The sequence below is a fragment of the Gigantopelta aegis genome, chromosome 3 (assembly GCF_016097555.1).
Source record: "Gigantopelta aegis isolate Gae_Host chromosome 3, Gae_host_genome, whole genome shotgun sequence".
Taxonomy (NCBI): Eukaryota; Metazoa; Mollusca; class Gastropoda; order Neomphalida; family Peltospiridae; genus Gigantopelta; species Gigantopelta aegis.
The window spans coordinates 77786476-77811738 of record NC_054701.1 but is presented as its reverse complement, the minus strand read 5'-3'; the positions used below and the strand labels follow the sequence as shown (position 1 = coordinate 77811738).

The following is a 25263-nucleotide window of genomic DNA, read 5'->3' as shown; positions in this document are numbered from 1 at the left end:
TCAAGTTTCTGAAGTCCGTGATGGCTTCCAATTGTTCAGGGCTTGAAGGAAAATACCTCTACGACACTCCGTATTCCTTGACAAGGGACATCATTTTATCATTAGACGCCGATAAAGGATGGGAACAACTGGGTAAGCAAGATTTGGCCTAATCAAGGCGATGTTTACCTTGTCTCAGTTGTTGATTTCTTTGCCATGTTAAACATCAATGAATGGTGTTTTGTGTTTGTCGCACGCACAAGTGACTCACGTGTAACCATTAATGAATCAAGCATAACGGACATGTCAGCGTACTAGGATGCATTAAGTAACCGGGATGAGGAAGCTGTACACTGCATAGGTGTAGATTATTGCGTAAAGTAAAAAATAAAAACGAACGTTAACTACGTAGAAATATTCAGGTAGTTTTCCATTCACCACGATTGTCATTGGACTCCGACTTGTTGACAGATGCTAGTTTAGCCATATAGATGGTTCAGATAAAGTATGTTGCATATGCTCTGAGATTTAAGGTAGGTACTGTGCCTATGTGCTGAAGATAATAATTATCTTTAATCTGTTCAATATTTCCAGAAGAAATATATTAAAGGGAGTGTCCTCAGTTATTATCCTTTTAAAAAGGTTTTAGGAAAAACAAATTATTTTTTTAATTATTAAAATTACAGTTTACTTCATTTCTTTGCTTAGAATATCAGTGTATTTCTCGACACCATAATGTTTTGTAGTATTGTAATGAAATTTACTTTTCGGGTCCCAATCTGGGGACCACGGGTTCAGCTACCCCTTTCGGTTGTAGACTTTTGCTGGTACTAAGAGTCCATTAATAATTCTCTAGAAGGCTGAAATTACTATAAACCAGAGACCGACTTGGCTATCACAGAAAACCCAAACTAACAAATAAACAGATTACACATTTATTCGAGGGAGTACAGAAAAATAACAAATATGTATGGTAGTCCTCAAAGAATCCATATATGAATTGACTACCACTAAATAAATAAATTTACACCCACATATCCATACAAATAAATATTTATATTTAGGGACGTGTATGAATGTGTCTTGGATAATCCTGACAAAGAGACTATTCGCGGAATTAAGTTTACATCTGCAGGACAGCACACATCAAATAATTAGGCTCTACACCTTACACGATTACCCATCCATGCTGGTGTACACGAACTCCGTTAAATCATATATATTGGACAGCCCCCTTCAAAGCTATTTTTAACCAAAACACCCTATTAAAGTAGTCGTTAATCCATATAATTAGGACTCACTTATTCGGAATGGGGTTACAAACCATCGACAATGACGAAGACCGCTTATTAAAATCAACGAGATCCTAATTTAATCAGGTTTAATTTATTCAGACGGGTTGTCCGTTCTCTAACTCAGCCAAAATGATTAAGCGGACAGTTCGTGCACGGTAAAAACACGGAATTATATATGGGACGATTACACCTGACACGTAACACGGGTCATTGCATGACTCCTTTACGTAGCTAATTTATAATTTTAATAACCGAAACTTATAGGATATACATTGGTTAAATGCATGTATAAATGGGCAGACAGCTAGGAATGGAAGCAAACACGTTTACATATATATATAAAACGAAAAACAATGCAACCCACAAAAACTAACCTCACAGGAAAACAACCCGAGCGCAAGTGGGGATGAATAATGTGCGTCGAAAAAAATAATCTAACTTGACCAACCTGATTGGTTGATTCAGTCAGGCCACACTCTTGCACGGACTTCTGCCGACAACATTTAAAACGGTTGCACGACACTTATTGTATTATCCCTCGTAGAAATGAGAAAATAACGTTCCTGATATTCATAAGTGAGTAGAGTTAGATCATGCTGTTAATGTAATTAGTAAGAGATATAATCAGAATCTTAACTGAATATAATAACCAAGGAAAATATGAAAAGATAGACAGACTGAAAACCAGGAATGCTACAGTATAGCCCTGAAAACTCGGGATGGTCCCTTTAACAGTATTTCATCATACATATTAGTCAGGAATTGTTCATTAAAAATAACTGGAACATGAATTACAGGATGTGAATTTGTGAATCTTCAAATGATCAGAAATAATCATGCTGGGTAAGAGATTGAAGAATCGCCATGAAAATATAAAAAGTAATTTAAAATAATATTTACTTAGTAATTTTTCATCACTGACTCTACTGCTGGTCTTATATTATTTTAATGTTGGTGTAACTGTCTAGAAATGTTTTGATGATGAACGATCAATGTTCATTGTACAAGAAAGCATTTACATTTACAGCCTCTGCAATTAAAAAAATTGCCTCAGCAAAAAATAAATGCTGAAGCAGAAATAGTTTGCTTCAGCTATACACTTTGAGTTGGCATTTGTGTTTTAGATACATCTTCTCACAATAATATGGGTTGACACAAAAACGTTGAATCAATTTGTCGTTGTTAGTTGACTTGTCATATATACACAAAATATATGATCTAGGGCAAGCAGACAAGCATTAACGTTGTGTTAAAGGGACACTCCTGTTTTCAGTCCCGGTACTCTGTAAAATGGTAAAGGTGTGAAATAAAACATTTCATTTCATTTATTTTTATGTGTGTTATGTACATGTAGGATTGCAAGATAAATAAAATAATATATATTTTTATGACTGTGGGAAAGCACAAAATATCTCTTCCTTCTGTTTTGTTAGGTGGGAGTGGCCTTTATGGCAACACCAGTACCAGTGTTGGACAAATGTTTGAAAACATCTTTATTCGCACCCCCTCCAAAGCTTTGGCTAGTTCCACAAGCCCAGACCAAACATTCAATGGCTGGGACTAAGGGCTAGTTAATGGAAGGAAGGAAATGTTTTATTTAACGATGCACTCAGCACATTTTATTTACGGTTATATGACGTCGGACGCTAGTTAATGGATTTGTTGAACCGTGACACAAGACCAAATGTTGAAAAAGCTATGTTAAAACACCAAATAGCTGTATGTTACAATGTACGAAGTTGTTGGTAAACAGGGCTTGAACGTAAAGGCAATTGCTGTATGTTACAATGTACGAAGTTGTTGGTAAACAGGGCTTGAACTTAAAGGCAATAGCCGTATGTTACAATGTACGAAGTTGTTGGTAAACAGGGCTTGAACTTAAAGGCAATAGCCGTATGTTACAATGTACGAAGTTGTTGGTAAACAGGGCTTGAACTTAAAGGCAATAGCCGTATGTTACAATGTACGAAGTTGTTGGTAAACAGGGCTTGAACTTAAAGGCAATAGCCGTATGTTACAATGTACAAAGTTGTTGGTAAACAGGGCTTGAACTTGAAGGCAAATGCTGTCGCTGAGATATAAATTGCCGTAGCCTAGGAGCATCACCGACGGCACAAAAGTTGGTAAAGCTCCTCAGTGATGGCAAAATCTTTACACCTCGTGTACATTAGCTTCCAGTGAATACCATTATTACATTTAAAATATGTCTACATACAGCAAAATAACCGTTCATTGTTATTTATTTGCTGCAAAATTTTATTTTTTTCCAATTGCCATGGGCAGGCTTTAAATTGCTGGTGGTGGGCCATTTCACCCACAGCAATTTTCTTTTAAATTGCTGTAAGAGACAAATTCGTAAGTTCGAGCCCTGGGTAAACAAACCTTTCTTTCCATCATTTTTCTTAATTTACACCATGTAATTGCTTTTCTTATTCTTTTCTTTTCAGCTGCAGAGATTGGATACAGTTTTGACAAAATCAAAATCTTTGAACTAGAATACCAACGTCACAACGGCAGCCCCACCAAAACGTTACTGTGGGATTTGGGTAGTCGAAACACAACGCTGAGAGAACTCTACCTCAAACTGCAGAAAGCCAATCGTGTGAGGGAAATGAAAATCATTGAAAAATATTGTGAGTGTACTTGAAAATGTAACCTTATACGTATACATAATTCAGCCAGCATGAAAAATTCCAGAGGCCATATTTTTGGAGCTATCTTAGCACTATGAAATTGTAAAAACATTGTAAGCTATGATGTATGGTATAGTGACGTCATAGCCTACAATAGTTTTACGATTTCTTAGCGCTAAAATAGCTACGGAAATCTCTAGCCTGGACTGTTATATTTCAACTCACAAAATAAACATACATGCAATAGATGTGGTATGTTTAAAATGCATTGATATGTAAGGGGCGGGACGTATCCCAGTGGTAAAGCGTTCGCTTGGTGCGCGGTCGGTCTAGGATCGATCCCCGTTGGTGGACCCATTGGGCAATTTCTCGTTCCAGCCAGTGCTCCTCAACTGGTGTAACAAAGGTCGTGGTATGTACTATCCTGTCTTTGGGATGGTGCATATAAAAGATCCTTTGCTGTTAATTGAAAAGAGTAGCTCATGAAGTGGGGACAGCGGGTTTCCTCTCAATATCTGTGGTCCTTAACCATAAGACTGATGCCATATAACCGTAAATAAAATGTGTTGAGTGCGTCGTTAAATAAAACATTTCCTTCCTGATATGTAATGTAACTTTTTATGGAACCCCCACCCCGCTCAAGCAAATATTTTTGTTTTCAATATAATTTCCGAGGAGCATGACTCAAACACACACCCCCCCCCCCCCCCCCCCCCCATATACACATTGCACACCATAGTCTAGACCCTCCTCTGCTAAAGTTCCTACAGACACACTTATTGCAAGCAGAATACTGGGTCCCGATAATGTGCCCAGTTGGAACAGTATGGTTAGGGTTACGGTTAGTATTACATAAAGAATAAACATTCGGGAATACCTTAAATTCTTAAATATACATGTAATGTGCGATAGAGCGTATTATGTGGATTCAGTATACATGTACTAGCTGTTTTAACGGACTGATTCAAATGTCGCAACAGAAACAGAAACCATTAATTATTACCCATATGGTTAAAAATATATTGGTACATATCAAAATAATACGTCCCACTAGAATGCCAAGTGGGATGTAACATGATGACGTCATCGACTGGCACACTACAACCTTACAGGAACGCCAACTAAACGAATTGAATGATATAAATTAAGATTGATTATGGGTAATAAATAGGATATTAAACTTGCTACCATTTATGTCCCTCGTGAAATAGTTTTCATTGTCATTCACTATAGCTTGTAACAACAGAAAATTATTTTACTCGGGACATAAACATGATACAAAATGGAAGCTTGTATAATATCCTATAATTATGTCTTGGGGATAACTCACGGTGAGCAGATTCTGTCGCCAAATCATCTTATTTAAACTTCAGTCGCAACAAAAACCCAGTTATCTGCTAATAAAATAACAATTCTAATGTGAAATTTATTCTCCAAACTAAAATAAAATTCGCCAATTGTTTTTAAAATTTGCAATTGGCAAAGTTGACGAGTGCCAGAGCTAGCCCTGCATCTTGTTATTATTGTATTATTTGTTTTCAGTGGAAGGTGCCAAACCATCCAACATTTCCAATTCAGAAAATGAAAAAGATTTGTTGCCTTCAAATTCATGCACACCAAGTCTGCCACTAGACTTAAAACTAACAGGTTTGGTACTCTTTTAAAAAACCCAAAAAAAACCCATCCTGACCTTTTCCTTCCTTCCTTCCTTCCTTCCTCCTTTCTTTTTTATTTCATTTTCTTTCTTTCTTTCTTTTCTTTCTTTCTTTCTTCCTTCTATGTTAAAATAATTGTGTTTGATTGACCTACTGGTTTTTAAGAATGACTGATCTGACTTTCTTTTTCTTTCTTTCTTTCTTTCTTTCTTTCTTTCTTTCTTTCTTTCAGGTAAATAGGTCTTAAACTGCATAGGCAAGATATGATGACAAGATAAATTTCAATTTTTTTTCAATGAAAACATAAAGCCCTTACATATTAACATGATCTCTCAAGACAGGAGGTTTCTTAAAACAGATGGCTGCTGAAAAGAGATGATTGATTAATGGAAGTTTGACTGAATTTTGTTTTCTTTTCAGGTCTCCCACAACCGCCACCACCGCGGAGGGCAAACGAAGTAAATTTCAATAATCCAATGACACAACCCACCAAAATGGCTTGTGAGACTTCGGACAAAGAAAAGCTTTTGCATGACAAAATTATCCCAGGATTTAAACAAGATCAGCCGAGCTTATCGGGGAGGGTAACATCAAGTGAGAAAAAGAGATGGCCACAAGAAGGTACCGAACGACTTCCGAGCGAATCGTCGCTTCCAGTGAAAAGTCATTCGCTGTCTGACAACGCGTCAACTCCAAGCAACAGCAACGGAAGTTCTTCTGTCCTCACGTCTGCCACCTCCAAGTCCACAAGTTCATCAGAAGTGTCATCGTCTGCTAATCCATCATCTCAGGGTGCCATGCAGAGTATAACCTCCATGCCAAATATTGACAATCTGAAAGGGGTCAACAGCATGAATTCGGTGTTGACGGCTAACAACATGAATCTTGATGTCGCCATGACAGTCCTGAGCACTCCCGTGTTCACCTATAAGGATCTGGCCCATGCCACTAATGGCTTTGATGATTGTTGGAAGCTGGGTGAAGGTGCCTTTGGAAAAGTCTACTATGGAGTTCTCAGAGACTCCAAGTGTGCCATAAAAAGATTAGAAGAGGTTAGTTTCCAAATGCAGTTTTTGCATATTAGAAAATCATTTCAACTGAAATAGTTGCTGAGGCGAAAATAGTTTGCTTGAGCTAAAACATGTTTTCCAGTATACAGCTTTTGTATTTTAAATGCCTATACTAATGTTTTGTCGCAATAATATCCATCGACTCCCCCTCCCCTCCCCCCAAAAAAAGAAATGCTGATATAAATCTGTTTTATTTCTGTGAATTGCAAGTGTTCGGTGTTTTTCTATTTTATAGAAGATGATAATAATAATTCATATACATTATATGCAAAACAGAAAATGTGTTTCTTGGAAATTAGAGTAACTTTAAATAACTAAATATATACTAATGTTTGATAACTGGTAATATTTATATTATTAATCATTATTAAAAACACATTTATAAAAAATATTGATACATGGAATATTTTTCTCAAGATAAATACATATACAATTGAATCCCGTTGGCTTGAACCCTATCGGTGCTTGAGAAAGTGTTGGACCCATCGGGTAGTTTGACTTAACCATTCGGTAAGTAACATGTAATTCAGGACTTTGTTCGAGATTCTACTGTATTATATTAAAACAAAAAAACTAAATATTTTTCAGGATATTACAGAAGATGTTCACTCCAAAAGACACCAACAAATGAGATCAGAATTAAGTGCATTACTGAGGTGAGTTATTGTCAGTTTTATTAATACATCTGAAAAATGATCGATATATCTTTTTATAGGTATATCCTACGCGTAGTCTTCAGAGGAAACCTACTACATTTTTCCATCAGCAGCAAGAAATGTTTTACATGCACTTTCCAAGAGAGGACAGCACAGTTTTTGATGTATTAGTTGTGGTGCACTTTCCAAGAGAGGACAGCACAGTTTTTGATGTATTAGTTGTGGTGCACTTTCCAAGAGAGGACAGCACAGTTTTTGATGTATTAGTTGTGGTGCACTTTCCAAGAGAGGACAGCACAGTTTTTGATGTATTAGTTGTGGTGCACTTTCCAAGAGAGGACAGCACAGTTTTTGATGTATTAGTTGTGGTGCACTTTCCAAGAGAGGACAGCACAGTTTTTGATGTATTAGTTGTGGTGCACTTTCCAAGAGAGGACAGCACAGTTTTTGATGTATTAGTTGTGGTGCACTTTCCAAGAGAGGACAGCACAGTTTTTGATGTATTAGTTGTGGTGCACTGATTCGGAAAGAAATAATATCAGAGAATAGGCCATTACTCTTGCATTACACATAGCAACATACAGTAATTTGTTTGTGTTTACAGATACCGTCACGAGAACATCGTCACGCTGTACGGATATGCTCTCGACGGACCGTCACTGTGTCTTGTCTACCAGTACATGGTCAATGGATCACTCGAGGACAGACTGCAATGCCATGTATGTTCTCTTTGTACAGTTTTATTTTTAAACCACATTTTTAAACCTTTTTCTTAATCCAACTGCCCCATCCCTTTTTTCTCATTTACTTTTTCAGTTCAGACTATTTATTGACATCAGAAATATAGTCGATGTCAGCATTGCTCCACCCCCTTTTTATTATCCATATAATGCACTGTAATTTACTAATATAAATTGTGTTGCTGTATTTGCTATATACCACTAATAGACAGTTCCCCAATCCAACTAGAATGTATTTCATTTGAATTTTTTTTGTCGTTTTCACACTTTTTATTACACATGTGCTTCGTATGATTTTTATTAACTTAGTTATGTTGAACCATGTGGATAATAAATTAAAATATTACAATATTTATGAAACCATTTATTTTAAACCATGTGGATATTAAATAAGTGAAACTCTTCTCAAAAACTCGACCATCAGATATAGTGGACTACTCTCAAAATTATTGTCACGGTCAAGGTCATTGTGAACTTGCATGGTCGAGTAACTGGTAATTAATCAACCAGTATAGTTTAATTAAATAAAATAACAAAATCATAATATTTTTTATTATGCACTGAATATGAGCTATAGGGTGTATACTACCAAATCAAATCCCATAGACGACAATAGTAACATATGTGGCTAAAACTCCTACCTGCAATGTATCAATTGACATAAACACCACGGATATAAATACTACCAGCTCTCTCCCTTAAAATGAATCAGAAAAATGTTGGGGTCAAGCTGCTAATTTCTAAGATAACGGGTAGCATCTATGACTACCCTAGTTCTGCACAAAATTTGAGTGCTGTTTTTTTAGAGGTACCCCATACATGTTTCAAGCATTTTTAGCCCAGATGAAACTAATTGTTTTTACAACCAACACACTTACATGTATAACAGGACTTGTGGTGTTCACTTCTCTATCAAAACTTGGATGCACCTTGAATTTTGACTCAGCCGGAAGTTATTTGGTTTAGTACTATCAGTATAGAACCTCTTTAATCTGGATACCCCTTACAATTTGACTTTTTATTTGGTCCTGTGGGTGTTCAGTTTAGATGGGTTTCACTGTATGTGTGTACCCTGCCACTGTAATATTTACAGGGCTTGAAATAGCAGCCTGCAAAAAGTGAAAAGTGGTCCAATTTTTAGACATATTAGGTGAAATAAATATTCATCTGCTAAAACCACCCAAAAAATCGCAGTTAATTTTTTAAGAGATATATTTATGCATGATTATGTCATCTGCTGTTTAGCTCAAGATTCATAATGCTCTAAAATTCATCTTGGAGGTCCTTGTTAACGGGACAGACCACGCATGACCACATTGCAAGAACATTCCTAGTTTTTAAATACTAAGGCGTATGTTTTCACTATTAAAATCGTTTATGATAATTGAAATAAAAAATTACTTATATTTTATTGTTTAGATTACCCATTTCCGTACAACCGAAATGTTTCTGGTAATCCTGTGGTTTTTTTCTAATACCACAAAATGCATTTTTCATATTTTTAAAAACGCACATGTGTCTGAAACGTTTACGTGTTTATAGAGTCGAGTTTTAGTCTATTTTTAAGGGTATTTGACAGTTTCAAACCGGCCTCGGTGGCGTCGTGGCAGGCCATCGGTCTACAGGCTGGTAGGTACTGGGTTCGGATCCCAGTCGAGGCATGGGATTTTTAATCCAGATACCGACTCCAACTCATGAGTGAGTGCTCCGCAAGGCTCAATGGGTAGGTGTAAACCACTTGCACCGACCAGTGATCCATAACTGGTTCAACAAAGGCCATGGTTTGTGCTATCCTGCCTGTGGGAAGAGCAAATAAAAGATCCCTTGCTGCTAATCAGAAGAGTAGCCCATGTAGTGGTGACAGCGGGTTGCCTCTCAAAATCTGTGTGGTCCGTAACCATATGTCTGATGCCATATAACCGTAAATAAAATGTGTTGAGTGTGCGTCGTTAAATAAAACATTTTTTTTCTTTCTTTTTTTTTTGACAGTTTCAACGTTACAGACGTTTGTTTCACTATGTTGTAACGTTATCCAAATGTGATACAGTTTTGTAAATTAACCAAACATAATGTCCATTTTTATGAGTTGAAACTAGGGTCTGTAATCAAACACAATCCGAAACCACACACACTGTCATATTTCCAGCAGGCCATATTTTTCTCTTAGCAGGACATATTTGTTGACCTGCTGTTTTGAAAACATAACAGTAGGCCATATTTTACTTCCAATTTCGGGCCCTGATTTACCAGTATGCAATGTCATACACATTTTAAAAATTCTTTACAGAAAGGAACGGCACCTTTATCGTGGGAGAAACGGATAAGCATAGCCCTGGGGGCAGCACATGGTCTCCAGTACTTCCATAAGATTGGGGAGAAACCACTCATCCATGGCGATATTAAGAGGTGATCAACTACTGTTTTTAATTAAAGAATAGCGATAATATATATTTATATTTTACTTTAGAAGAATAATGGACTGAAGTCGTTTCAGCTGATTTTTTTTCTTGTTCCAACCAGTACACCACAACTGGACAAAGGCTGTGGTATATGTTTTCCTGTCTGTGGGAAAGTGCATATAAAATATCCCATGCTGCATTAGAAAAAAATGTAGCAGGTTTCCTCTGATGACTACGACTCAGAATTACCAAATGTTTGACATCCAATAACAGATGGCTAATTAATCGATGTGCTCCAGTGGTGTCGTTAAACAAAACAAACAAACAAAGACTGTTGGCGTATAATAATTAATTTAGAGATCTACTACACATGAGTCCATCTCATATCATACTTTATATCGGCACAATTTGTATGCAGTGACACTAGCTGAAGCCGAAAATCTGTACATCAAAGGCCAGGGTATGTACAGTCCTGTCTGTGGGAAATTGCATATAAAAGATCCCTGGCTTGTTTTTGTTGTATACTGACGTCCAAAAGAAAGTATACCAAAAAAAAGTATTTCAATTCCTTTATAATTTGGATTATAGAAATGAAATGGTGGTTAAAAATGTCGCCCAAGTACAACCAAATGTATCCAATTACCTAAAGCTGGTGAAAGTATCAATGTTCATAAAAAACGTGCATATTGCTATAACGACATCTGTACCCATGTAATGAAATGCATGTGTTAAACTGGTATAAAAATCTCTCGAAACTGCATGTTAGTAACACAGTACCCGAAAGCACACAAGAAATACCTCGTTTGTCAGCAGCAAAAAGAGAGAGAGAGCCATTGGTATGGCCCAGCTGGGAGCCACGTATGACCACATTGCAAGAACATTCGCTTGTACCCGTGCTACCATAACCAGGTTGATGGAACGTTTTCGGCAGACAGGGCAGACAACTGACAGGGCTAGGAGTGGAAGACCACATGACCACGCCCATTCAAGACCGTTACTTGCGCATTCTCCACCTGCAAAATCGCTTCCTCCCCATCACTACATCGACATCAACGGCATTAGGACATCATGTTACTTGACAGACAGTGTCAAGACGATCACAGGAATATGGTATTCGAGCACGTTGACCCTACCGTGGAGTTACGTTAACGCAACAACACCGACATTACAGATTGCTATGGGCCAGGAGGCATCGCCGTTGGCAAGTGCGAGACTGGCGACAAGTTGTATTCAGTGATGAGAGCAGGTTTTGCCTGTTTAGAGCTGATGGTCGACAGCGTGTATACAGACGTCACAGAGAACGTGTAGTGCAGAACTGTGTCCAGGAAGTTCAAGCATTTGGAGGAGGAGGTTGTCATGGTCTGGGGAGGAAACTGGGGGAACTTAAAAAGGAAGCTTGTTATTATTCAAGATAACCTTAATGCACAGAGATATCGAGATGAAGTTTTGCGACCCGTTCTGTTGCCATTTATTCAACAGCAGCCACGCGGTATACTCTTCCAGCATGACAACTCTAGACCCCATATTGCAGGACTTCCTCAACAAGATGAACATTCATGTTTTGCCATGGCCTGCATGTTCTCCTGATATGAACCTCATCAAACATTTGTGGGATCATCTTGACAGACAAATCAGAAGACGACCAGTACCAGCAGCCAACCATCAGGACATGGAGAGAGCTTTAATTGACGAATTGCAACGGATTCCCACTAACGTCATCCGGCGCTTGACGTCATCAATGCGGCGACGTGTTGTGGCATGCATTGATGCACAAGGTGGACATACTCGCTATTAATCCAATGTTTAATGACTTTGCAGACACTTAACATACTGTTGTTGAAAAGCTGTTCTGATAGTGACTTTGTGATAATCTCATTTTGACCCCATGTGTCTTTGTAGCACAGTTTCTTGAACATTTTATGCTTTTATTGAATGAAATTTTGTTCACAACATGCCAAAACACCACTCTCATGAATATATATCTTTTGAACATGCAACATGTTTTGGTTTTTCTTCAGTAGTCTCTCAAAGTCTAGGTATAGTTTCTTTTTGATGTCAGTATAGAAGTAGCCTTAGTGGCAAAAGTGTTGTTGTTTTTTCAAGATCAGATGATGAAATAACTATGTTAAGATGTCAAATAATTTGTAATTTAAAATTTGTTGGGTGTTATTAAACAAACATTCCTTTCCTTTCCGATCATAGTGCCAACATCCTCCTTGACCGACATTTTGAAGCAAAGATTGGTGACCTGGGTCAGGCACAGCAGGCTACTAGTGGCGCCATCACAGGGAAGTTCACACACATCACAAAGAAATGCATGAGCACCAAGATCTACGGCACGAAGGCGTATTTCGCCCCCGAGGTGATGCGAGGCAGTGAGATGTCCGTCAAATCAGACGTGTACGCTTTTGGAGTTGTGAGTTTTTATTTTTTTATTTTAACTTTTTTTCATGTTTATATCCAATTAAGGTTCAAGCACACTGTCCTGGGCACACACCTCAGCTATCTGGGCTGTTTGTCCAGGACAGTGGGTTAGTTGTTAATTGTTAGTGGTTAGTGAGAGAGAAGAGGGTGTAGTGGCCTTACACCTACCCACTGAGTCGTTAAAACTAGCTCTGGGTGTGAGCCGGTACCGGGCTGCGAACCTTGTGCCTACCAGCTTTATGTCCGATAGCTTAACCATGACACCACCAAGGCCAGTTGGTTTTTTTTATTTTACGTCTACAAACGAGAGCACTTCCATACATGCTATTAAAATTGCTGTATCTAGATATGCTGGTTTGCCACTGGTTTCGGAAGGTTAGCATTCAGAATTAAGGCCGATAGGTCCTGGGTGTTTGAAATTGAGTGTAAAGACAGCATCATTCTCACTCACTGTTAACACTGTGCTAGATGTTATTAGGAAAGAAGCCTGGGTCTTCTTGTCAACGAGTAATAAATATGCTGTTGTTACATTTCTCAAGGACAATATCTTCAGGACAATGAAGCTTGCAGACACAGTTTGTATTCTTTGAGCATCCAGATGGATATATGTGACCATCCATTTAAATGTGGATGATTTTGGTGGAAAAAAAAATACATCTTACATTCATTTCCAATTTTATGTAAAAATTAAATTGATGTGAATTATGGAATGGTACTTGTTTATTTTTTCAATGAATAAATATTCAAAGTGAGGAAGGCACAATATAAATCTATGAACATAATACACAAGAGAATACAGTACTGGGTAATCAGGGCTCGAAACTCGCCAAAAAATATGGTGGCCCAAAAAATAATAATGGATGTTGGCAAATTAAGGTAAGCAAACCATGAGCAAGATTTTAATATGGAATAAATATATGCAATACAAATATTAATAATGGCTCATATGTTATAGCTCTAAAGAAGATCGCCCATTATTTTTTAATATTTAAGTCGCCCAGATGTGATATTGGTCACATTTGGTGACCTGGCCACAGACCGTTTAGAGCCCTGGGTAATGTAAAGTGTCATTTTATTTTAGGTCTTGCTTGAAATCTGCAGTGGTGAAAAAGCATTTGACGAAAGACGAGAGCCAAATACATTTATTGTAAGTAAAGTGGTGTTTTTTGTCATTTATGTTGGAATCTCCTGGCAAGTTCTCGCAAGTAATCAGAAGTACTTGCATGTGTTACATTTGTATATGTCCCATAGTCACCATCTTCTTAGTTCAACATGTGGTATGGGACTCAAAACACAGTGTGTATTAAAAATAATTCACAATTTATAAGACCTTATAACTGAACATCATATTGAACTTCATTAAAAAAAAAAAAAAAAAAAAATTGTGACTATTATGTAACTTTGATACAACCCCTTTAATTCAGTCACAAATACTATATATCAGACATCTCAAAATCACTGATCATCTAAATGTAAAGAACCATACCTTCAACAATATGGCAATAAAATCTTACAACCAAGTTCATTTCCTAGCAGATTTAGGATTGTTTTAAACATGCGACACTACAATTATTGTATACATGTTTTCCCACCTATCGTATAAACGGAAATTTTCGTGGTCTTAATTTTTCGTGGTTTGGGGTATAAAAACATTGCAAGGTTTCTTATTTTTGTCGTTTGCCAAATTTAAATTGAAAGTGATTTTATTTTCGAGTTTTAGCAAGTCTAGTTGCGAGGATACTTGTTAGTGTTGTTTAAGTTTCACGCCGGCTTCCAGATGTTCAATACCACTGACATGTAAAGTTAAACAATAGAGCACTTAGCTGTAGCCTAATTGGCCACTGTGATACCCGGTATGCTATTCGCAAGACAACTGATCACAGTCTTTGATTTTGTGTAAAGCCAATTACGATTTGTGTGAGATGCTTTCTAAGTCAGTCTGTGTAGTGTTTGATGTTTAATCTGAGCTTGACATGTTTTACTTCTCACTGGGATATCACACACTCAGAAAACCACTGGTCAACCAACGCAACAATGGGTAAATACGCTGACAATGTTATTATACCCTATGTGAATCATGTTAAGAAGGAACAAAAACAAGAGTGATAGCTCTTCTTAAATGACAAGGTCTGGCTATGTGAGAGATATTTGTTTTTTAAAAGTTTTGTTTTATTCTATTGATTGTAGGTCAACCATTTTGGTCATGTGAGAGATGCTTGTTTTTTAAAAGTTTTGTTTTATTCTATTGATTGTAGGTCAACCATTTTGGTTATGTGAGAGGTGTTTGTTTTTTAAACTTTATTCTATCGATCCTAGGTGAACCATTTTGGTGAAGTGACCGAAATATGCCCCGAGGAGACTTGGTTGAACGTGTTCCAGGATAAGAAGGCGGGGCAGTGTGAAGAATCTCTCGTCATCAGGATGTTGAAGTGTGCCATGCAGTGCGTATCTCACACCAAGAAACAACGGCCAGACATGACCATGGTCGTACATGATCTGGAACAAATTGAAAAGAAGAGGAACGAGCTCTATGGTAAGTATGTGGTAGCTGTTTTTATAGAGTATTAATTCTGGCTGCGACGGGACGTAGCCCAGTGGTAAAATGCATGCCTGCAGTGCACTCGGTGGACTCTAATCAATGGCAATTCCCCCCTATTTCAATAGACTGTACGGTTTTAACGATTTCATTGACTGTTGAGATGTTCAAACCAGTCTGTTAAAATAGGGGGAAGTGCCAGTAGTTAGAGGTCACGTTACTGTTAAAATAGGGGGAAGTGCCATTAGTTAGAGGTCACATTACTGTTAAAATAGGGGGAAGTGCCAGTAGTTAGAGGTCACATTACTGTTAAAATAGGGGGAAGTGCCATTAGTTAGAGGTCAGGTTACTGTTAAAATAGGGGGAAGTGCCATTAGTTAGAGGTCATGTTAAATGATAAATAAAAAGCCATGGTATGCACTGTCCTATCTAATGGAAAATGCAAATAATAAAGGATCCCTTGCTGCTTTTTTGATAGGTGAAGCCTATGTGATAGTTATAAGTTTCCTCCCTCTCTTTCCCTCCTTCCTTCCCTCCCTCTCTCTCTCTCTCTCTCTCTCTCTCTCTCTCTCTCTCTCTCTCTCTCTCTCTCTCTCTCTCTCTCTCTCTCTCTCTCTGTAGCCATAGTTTAACATGTCACCGTGGTCTCATTTACATAATATTCCTTTCCTTTCTGACACATGATACATGAATAAAATGGTGCTTGTCTTATTTCTAGGAGGAGGTTTGCAAGGGCCCGATTCGTACAGCCAGATGTCTCACACGAGTGCTGCAGTCATCAGCGGTACAAACATGGCAGGCAACCCAGATCCTCCTTCCCATATCCAGAAGGTGCATCCGACCGTAATCATCCCCAACACCCCCATCCTTACGGAGACAGCCGACCGTTCCACTGACGAGGATGGTCCGGAGTCTTTGAGGCTGCAGAAGATGTATGATAAAAAGAGTAAAGACGTTTCATTGCCGGTCGCTTCCCCTCGTACCGCTTCTCCCATTTGCTCTCTTCCACCAGGCTCGCGTATTCCCGACCCACTCAAGCTGCAGCTGAAGTTTGACATGAAGCAGGAAGGCCAGGACTCACGGGAGATTGCACGGAAGATCGACCAGCTGGAACTGGAGAGCGTGAACAGTCTTGCCCCCGGAAGCAGCACCGAGGACTACGCTTCGGATCCCAAGAAGATCGCCCAGATTGAGGAAGCAGATGCGGAGCTGAGGAAGGAAAACCCAGGGATACAGGTGTTGTTGAACTCCGAAAACAGATTTCATATTCCAAAAACAGATCCGGCCAAGCTAGCAGCGATGAAGATGTTTGATGCCAACAAGAGTCTCACCAAGTCACCAACAGAGCTGAATGAGCACCAGTCAGACTCCTCCAAGATGAAGAATATTGAAGAATTTGACAAGAAAAACATTCCATGTTCTACAGAAGGGGATGGCGATGAAGTGTCTATCAAGACGGAGAATATCAGTAATGTTCAACCTTTGCAAGATGATGACTTTCCCAGTTACAAATTGTTCGGTGGTCCACAAACCGTTATCCAGGCTAGCTCGCTGCCAGTGACATTGTCAGAGCAGGTGGTCTATCGAGAAAACAGAAACACTAATGCTAGCAATCCTGCTTACAGGGAGAGCGAGGGTTTCTTGGTTTCGAAGTCGCTTGGCGAGTTTGACGATTCGTTGACTGGTAATGATAACACTCTAGTGGGACAATCTGGTCAGGATTTAGACATGCAGGCATTCTTTGAAAGGTACAAACAAGCAACAGCAGGAAGTGATATTGATGAAGAGGATAAGGATAATGCAGATAATGAGATGGGTGAGGAGGAGAAGGGGGAGGAAAAAGCTGATAGTTGTGTGTGTGAACAGACTTGTGAGCTTTCCCAGTCTTCAACCTCTTTGCAAGCCCCAGAGGATTAGCTAGAAGTGTCAAAGAGACTTATTAGAGTGTGTGTGTACATACCGGGTAATGTGAACTACATCATTTTGTAAAACTAACTTACTTACTTATTTCTTGAGCAGGAGAAAAAGGAATAATACAGGGCCACATTCAGATTAGGTTTTGTCGCAGTCAGTTCCTTTTTGGTTTGATTGAAAACATTTTTTATTGCATATAATATACATTATATACAGTACAAAAGGATTGGGCACACGTTATCCAACTTAGAGGCCCTCTCTTTTTGGTTCCTGCATCAAACTCGTCGGGTGCTATTTTAGATCTGTGAGAGAAGCATATTTTAGGTCAGTTAGTTTTATACATTTGTATGGCTATTTATTTATTATTAAAAACCTAGAAGTTATGGTTTTTCATCTGTACTGATGAAAAGAAATAAGGGAACACCTAAATAAGTAAGGAAGAAAATATTTTATTTAATACAACACATTTTATTTATGGTTATATGTCGTCGGGACATATGGGTAAGGACCACACAGATATTGCGAGTGGAAACCCGCTGTCACAACTTCATGGGCCGCTCTTTTCGATTAGCAGCAAGGGATCTTTTATATGCACCATCCCACTGACAGGATAGTACATACCACGACCTTTGATATACCAGTTGTGGAGCACTGGCTGGAACAAGGTACGCAAATAGTAACAGACAATATGCCACCAAAACACTCGTATACAGTATCAGGAAGTTAACCGTGTTACTAGCATTCAGTGCCACAGTACTGATATTCAACCTCATATTACATCTCTGTATTCTCTACAGGCATAATTAATCTATATAGTGAATTTTGTCTCAAATACTACTTGTTCCCTAATTTCTTTCCATCAATATAAAATGACAGATTTTGTATCATTGTTGTGTGTAAAATCATATAATACATGTATGACCAGTGGCGTAGCGTGGGTTACCAGCACCTGGGGCAAGGCAAGTATTGCACCCCCTAACCAGTGGACCGTTAGCACTCCTCGAGTTCCTTCCACCAGTCCAGAATTTTGCGCCCAGGACAATCGCCCCGGTGGCCCCGCCCACGCTATGCCACTGCGTATGACACTCCTTGCATTTTTGTGCTGTATAGACAATCATGAATGGAGTAGCTGCATACACATGCATCTGGTGTGTGGTACATGGTGAATATATTCAGTATTCTGGATTGCCACATTTGAAAAAAAGCCTTTAACATAATAATATAATATTAGCGTGGTTTTCAAGTGAAATACACTTTCAAAATAGGAACATCCCAAATTCTGAAGAAGATTGAGGCGGAATTCACTTGATGATTGATTTTTTTTTTTTTTTTTTGTCGTGCTGTTACAAAGTAAAAAGGCGAGATATAGGTTTTATTTTTCCGACAATGGCAGTGGCGGAGGCGTCACTGAAGGCATCAACTTTTGATAGATCAAGGGTGCAAATTTCTTAAAGGGGTTTGGAGGTATGCTCCCCCGTACATATTGAATACTAGATTTCCTGTATTTTACAATTCATCTCTGCCGTAAGATTTACTACCAATAATATTTTGATTCAGAATTATTGGGGGGCTACAGCCCCCCCAGCGTGCCCCCCCCCTTGCCTGTGCTGTACACTGGATCTATGTGAAAGCAGCCGTACGGACAAAAAACTTAATTATTTTCAATTTGGGTAATGGGATATATGCTTTATTTTTTCTCCATCACACCGAGTGTTCATTATGACAATTACACTGAAACATGTTTAGGTTTTACAGATGACTTTATTTCCTTTAAATTTAATAATTATTTTTGTCAATGTAATTCATATTTGCTGTATTATAAATACCATATCTTTAATATTGTATTTACACGTAAATGTTTTCATTTGTATGAAGTGTGGTGGTCATCATTCACTTAATATATGGTATGTAATATTTGAAATGTCACACACGAAAGCTAGGGTCTCCACGAGTACTGGAGTACTCGGGCACGGATCCGTTCACAGGACTCGAGTACCTCTACAAAGTGGTATACAATGATCAATGTAGGACAATAATTTCAGCAATATAAGTTACATAATAATTATATGATCATGCACTAGTTTCTTTTTGAACTGGCCGTTTGTCCGTCACAACAATGCATGCATCAACCGTTTTTTAAATGCAATACAGTGGCATGATTTGGCATCCATGTTCAGCGATGGAATTAAGATCCATAATGCTATTTTACTTTATTCTTTAATCTCATCATCATCAAGTGTCGGGTACTCAGGTCAGAAACTGATTTTACTTTGATGTTGAAAAAGTGACGTCTTTGATGCTGTATTTTTTTACAAGATATAATTAAGATATAGTGCTATTACCCGAGATTTAGGGTTTTGTTTTAGGTTATTACCAAAAAATATATATCTACATCATGCGTGTGTATTTTTTTGGTAGATTATAGGTTTTCCCCATGTGATGGCTGTTATTAATTTACTGTTATAATGTTTAATAGTATTGTTTTTGTTTGTTAGTAGTAATAATATTCAGTTCATAACAGGAATATGTTAAGATGTTTGTATGTTTTTGTTAATCTGACATCAGCCATATTTGTTGGTTTGTAAGTCGTATTTTGAGACTGTTCATCGACATTAACAACACCGCAGAACATTTTAAACTAGCTATTTGGTATCATTAGTTTTACATGTATTCAAGAAAGTTAAAGAAGAAACCCACTGTTGCCATATAGGCTATTTTCACTAATAAGCAGAAAGGGATCTTTTACGTGTGTAGGGCGGGACGTAGCCCAGTGGTAAAGTGCTCGCTTGATGCGCGGTTGGTTTGGGATCGATCCGTCGGTGAGCCCATAGGGCTATTTCTCGTTCCAGCCAGTGCACCTCAAATGGTATATCGAAGGCCATGGTATGTGCTATCCTGTCTGTGGAATGGTGCATATAAAAGATCCCTTGTTACTAATGAAAAAAATGTAGCGGGTTTCATGTCTATGACTGTCAAAATGACCATGTGTTTGACATCCAATAGCCGATGATTAATAAATCAATGTGCTCTAGTGGTGTCGTTGAACAAAACAAACTTTTTTCTGTCATGGGACACTGGTTGGGATGGAGAAAGCTCCTTGTTCTGCTAACACTATACATGATGACAAAAGAAGATGACTAGATACATTTTTATGTTTTCAGTCATTGACCAAAAATTTAAGCAAGATGACAAGCAAAACTCGACTCATTTACTTTGGGTTAGATTTTCAATTACATCATTAGTTTCATTTCAAAAAGTTACAAATTTATGAGCTAATAAGAGTTAGCAAGTCATATATGGGTTTTTTCTTTTCATTATTTCAACCTAAAAATATGGCCCAACTTGTAAACTGCCATTTGTTTTATAACTGTTAGCACATTCCATCCATTGGTGGCTTGTGGGTATATACTTACACCATGATATTGCAATTCATACATAATCCTTTTAGTTTTTTTGCTGAAACATTCAATTTGTAAATGAATGGATCAGTTGTATCATTTATATTTAGTTTACAGTTGTTTAACTGCAGGACCACAAAATTAAAATGTTTTTATATATTTATATAGCAAACCTTGAAACCTGTTTTAAACTAAAGAGGCAAAAAAAAGAAGAAAATTATCTGTAGAAAGATGCAGATATTTGTCATAAGGGGAGGTAATACTTTACTGTGACGATTGCTAGAAAATTGAGATTTATTTTAACATGCATAATATTGTATTATATATACAGATTATTATACGAGCTTGTGTTTCATACTGATTTTATGAACGGAGTGTCAGAACTATTATATTACCCAAATGAGAGTGAGGGTAATACATGAATCCTGACACGAGCTTCGTTAAATCAGTACGATTCACATGCAAGTGTAATAATTTCTTTATTATCCACATTAACAAAGATATTATTGTCACGAATAACAAGTTGGGACCATGTCAAAATGTTTCAAACATAACTGAAAAGAGACGAGGAAACGTCATTTTCTGAAATGATGTCATTTTGCTAAGCGTTTTACACCGAGGAAGGTGCATTAGGACATGTTTTATTTATTTAACGACGCACTCAACACATTTTATTTACAGTTATATGGCGTCGGAGAAGGCGCATTAAGTTGTGTAGTCGCTTCACAAAATTATGTCATTCGTAGTGCACATGAAATCATTATGACACACGTGGGTCATACTGGTTATATATCCCTGAATATCTTGAACTATGTGGATAATAAACAGTGATAACTCTTACTGTGTCAAAGTTATTAAATGTAGTACATAACCTGTGTTCAGCAGCCAAGATATTTATAGAGAACATTGCAATACTCGATTACAATGGCTGCTTTATGCAGGATTGTAATGTTTTAAATCAGCCGGAGTAATTAACAAGATTACCTCTCCTTTCTAAGATATTTTTCATTTTATATTTTAAACAGCTTTTAAATAGATTTTTTGGAAGACACCTATTGAAAATGTTTTTAGAATTTAGAATAACATTAATTCACTTCATATGTTTTTGATGTTGTAATAATTCATTAAATTTTATATTGATCATGTAATTTTCAGATGCTTGTAAAAGAATTATTTTTAATATTTACTGTATACATTTTGCAGAGATGATAATCAATGAAAACATTCATGTTTCCTGTTCTGGTTGTGATTGATTTCTGGTGACATTTGTCCACAGGGACTTGTAGCCTTCAGCAAGTAAATCTACATTTATACAATGTATATTGATACATTGTATATATGACAAATTTATGTATTCTATCTATGTGTATATATAATATATACACATAGATAGAATACATAAATTTGTATGCTTAGTAAAATTGTATACATGCATATAAAGTAGACTTTACAGACTTGCTGGAGTGCCGTAAAGATCGCTACAAGTGTACATGTATGTGCATTTGTGATAGCCGAGAGATAGGGCTACTTCCTCAGTTTTGTATCTTTGAGTGAAGGCAGGGCTACCCCTGGCACTCACCAAAGTCACCAATTGTGAGGTTTGAAAACAACTGCTGAAATTTATTTTATTTTATTGAAATACAGTGAAACCCCTCTAAACCGGGCACCCTAGGGACCAAGTAAAATGACCGATTTTAAGAGGTATCTTGTTTAGAGAGGTTAATTTATGTACCGATTTTTAAAAAAGGACTGTGAAAAATGTCCGGTTTTCGGGGAATTCCAGTTTACAGAGGGTCTGGTTTTGAGAGGTTTCACTGTACATGTAAATGTATGTAATGACTGATATTTTGTTACAAAATGTTCTGGGTAAGCTAGCCCTAAAAGGGTATAAGGCACCAGCCTATACACTGTGTATATTTTTATATCTGAACTTTAAGACATTTTTCTGATAGACAATGGCTCTCGTCACCCCAGCACTGATTAGTCCTTGTGTTATCCAGCTTCTCCGATCTAAAACCTTTAAAGTCGCAGAACACGGACACAAAGTTTAGTCTACAAATAAAACCTGTAACTCATTTGGATAAAATTACAACATAGTGAACCAAGAGTCTTTGACGTTGAACGGGGAAATACTCTTTAAAATAAGTCCATAACCCTTATTTCTCAGATGCATGTTTTTTTTTTTTAAATATGCATTTTATATTAAAAACAACAGGATTACCAGAAACACATCGGATTACCAGAAATGGATATTCTAAACAATAAAATTTAAGTGAGGTATGATTTCAGTTATAAAAACGACTTTATAGTGAAAAATTTGCCTTAGTGTCTAAAAACTAGGGTCTGTCACTTTAATGAGCGTACGTACATTCTTCTGCTGCTAATTAGTAATCTATTCTCCTAATTAGCATGGTGGAATATTTCATATTTATTTTACAATGGTCCACAGCAGCTTTATCCTGTAATGAACGAGGATCACCGATTGGAATTCTGTATTTCTCTTGAATGGAGGGCGGGACGTAACCCAGTGGTAAAGTGTTTGCTTTGATGTGTGGTCGCTTTAGGATCGATCCCCATCGGTAGGCCCATTGGAATATTTCTCGTTCTAGCCAGTGCACCACGACTGGTATATCAAAAGCCATGGTATGTGCAATCCGGTCTGTGGGATAGTGCATATAAAATTCTCTTGTAGTGGAATAGAAAAATGTAGTGGGTTTCCTCTCTAAAACTGGTGGTCAAAATTACCAAATGTTTGACATCCATTAGTAGATGATTAATAAATCAATGTAATCTAGTTGTTAAAAAAAAAAACCTCTTTCTTCCTGAATAGGATAAAATCCATTTTAAAAATTATTTTTATCTTGTAATCAAAGAAGAGTTTGTAGAAGAGGAAACCTGCTACAGTTTCATTAGTAGCAAAGGATCTTTTATATGCACCATCCCACAGACACAGGATAGTACATACAACAGCCTTTGATATACCAGTCGTGGTGCACTGGCTTGAACGAGAAATAAATAGCAACAGATTCACAATTGTAAGTAAAAAAACAATACGATGCTCGTTGCACTTATTGTCCTCCTGTCTGGTGTCACATCATTTTAACTTACAATTTTAAATCAAAGTAAATTTTCACTGTAGGTAGCAAATATCCATATAGTACTGGGTGTGAAATAAAAAAGTTAGTATCCAGACTTTTAAAATAATTCCATATTCAGTTGGGTTTTTCAGGCCACTGGATAAATATAATATATATATTTTTAAAACTTTTGATGTGCAAGTGTTCTATCATTATGTCAAAAACTGCACCCATAGAAACGGTTCTAAGTAAATAGTCTTTTTGGGTCAAATGTTTCACTAGAGGGTCCGAGTTATATGCTTTTATACAGATGGATGGGTGGGTGGATGGACAAAAATAAAGATTTGTAGCATACTATAATTTTACTACTCTCATATTATAAATTCTCAGACTTGACATTTAAATACACTATATAAATTAGCAACAGGATATTTACATGGCTACCTTGTTAAAGCTTTATCTCTTGGCATTTTAGATTGTATAGATCTGGAAGAAGAGGAACTTCATATATTGATTGCTAGCTGGACTAGTTTAATATTCTGTACGATTTTGTTTTTGTGTTTTATTTATTAATATGTTTACTCGTTTGAAGTGCATTTACAACACATACTAACTTGTGTAAAAGAATATATCGCACAGTAATAAAACATTTCTCTGTACTTGGCCACAGTGAAATCTATATTAACTGTAGACATGGCTAAATAAAATAGTATTGACATACAGATGTTACTGGTGTATAGTATATAATATGCCTTTGAATGGGTGTTTTCATGTTGGCCTTGTTATTGGCCTGAGGCATCAGTGAGGGCCAAGGACCAATACAACTGAGGTGGCAGTCCTCCATTGTGCCATCCTGCATGTTAGGTGGGATGTAGCTCAGTGGTAGAATACTGCCCGAGGTGAGATGGGCCTTTGATGGGTGTGTATGTAAGAGTGTAGCCATGTGTCCCAACAACTGGTATATCAAAGGATGTGGTATATACTGTTCTTCATATGGAAAAGTGCATCTAATATTACTTGCTGCTTTGAGCAGTAGATGTACACAATGTGATGGCATAGGGTTTTCTTTTAAACTTAATATCGAAATAACAGAGGTCAAATAAAAGATATTGCAGGTCTCTGGTCAATTTGGAGCCTGTGCATAAACATTAAAAACAAATTCAGATTTACCCTGGCAGCTACAACAGTGCCATCTATACCAGAAATAATGCTGCGCCGCTTCTAATAATAATATTTGGACCACCATAGGTCCAAATACAGCGATTTGGGTACAAAGTAAGTCAATAAAGTTGCCTTGCCTACATGGAAAATGTGATGGAAAGCATTTGGCGTACCAAAGCAAATGAGTTGGTCAATTAGGATAGACCAAGATGGATGAGGACATAAAAACAAAACAAAAAGATATACCCACCTTTTCTGGCTAATCCATGCTTTTGAAAAAACAACCCCAAAACACACAATAAAAAACAAAAACAAAAATAAAAACA

At 37.3% G+C, this 25263-nt stretch overlaps 1 protein-coding gene across 1 annotated transcript; it reads left to right on the top strand.

Moving 5' to 3' along the window:
• LOC121369110 (LRR receptor-like serine/threonine-protein kinase GSO2) lies at positions 1 to 17820 on the top strand. The gene is made up of 11 exons (XM_041493965.1): positions 1 to 132; positions 3722 to 3907; positions 5450 to 5554; positions 5983 to 6614; positions 7221 to 7288; positions 7893 to 8007; positions 10316 to 10434; positions 12630 to 12843; positions 13933 to 13998; positions 15168 to 15384; positions 16106 to 17820. Exons 1-11 carry the CDS (start codon positions 21 to 23, stop codon positions 17302 to 17304), a joined length of 3033 nt encoding a protein of 1010 aa, XP_041349899.1. The 5' UTR covers positions 1 to 20; the 3' UTR covers positions 17305 to 17820.
• Positions 17821 to 25263: the final 7443 nt, after the last annotated feature.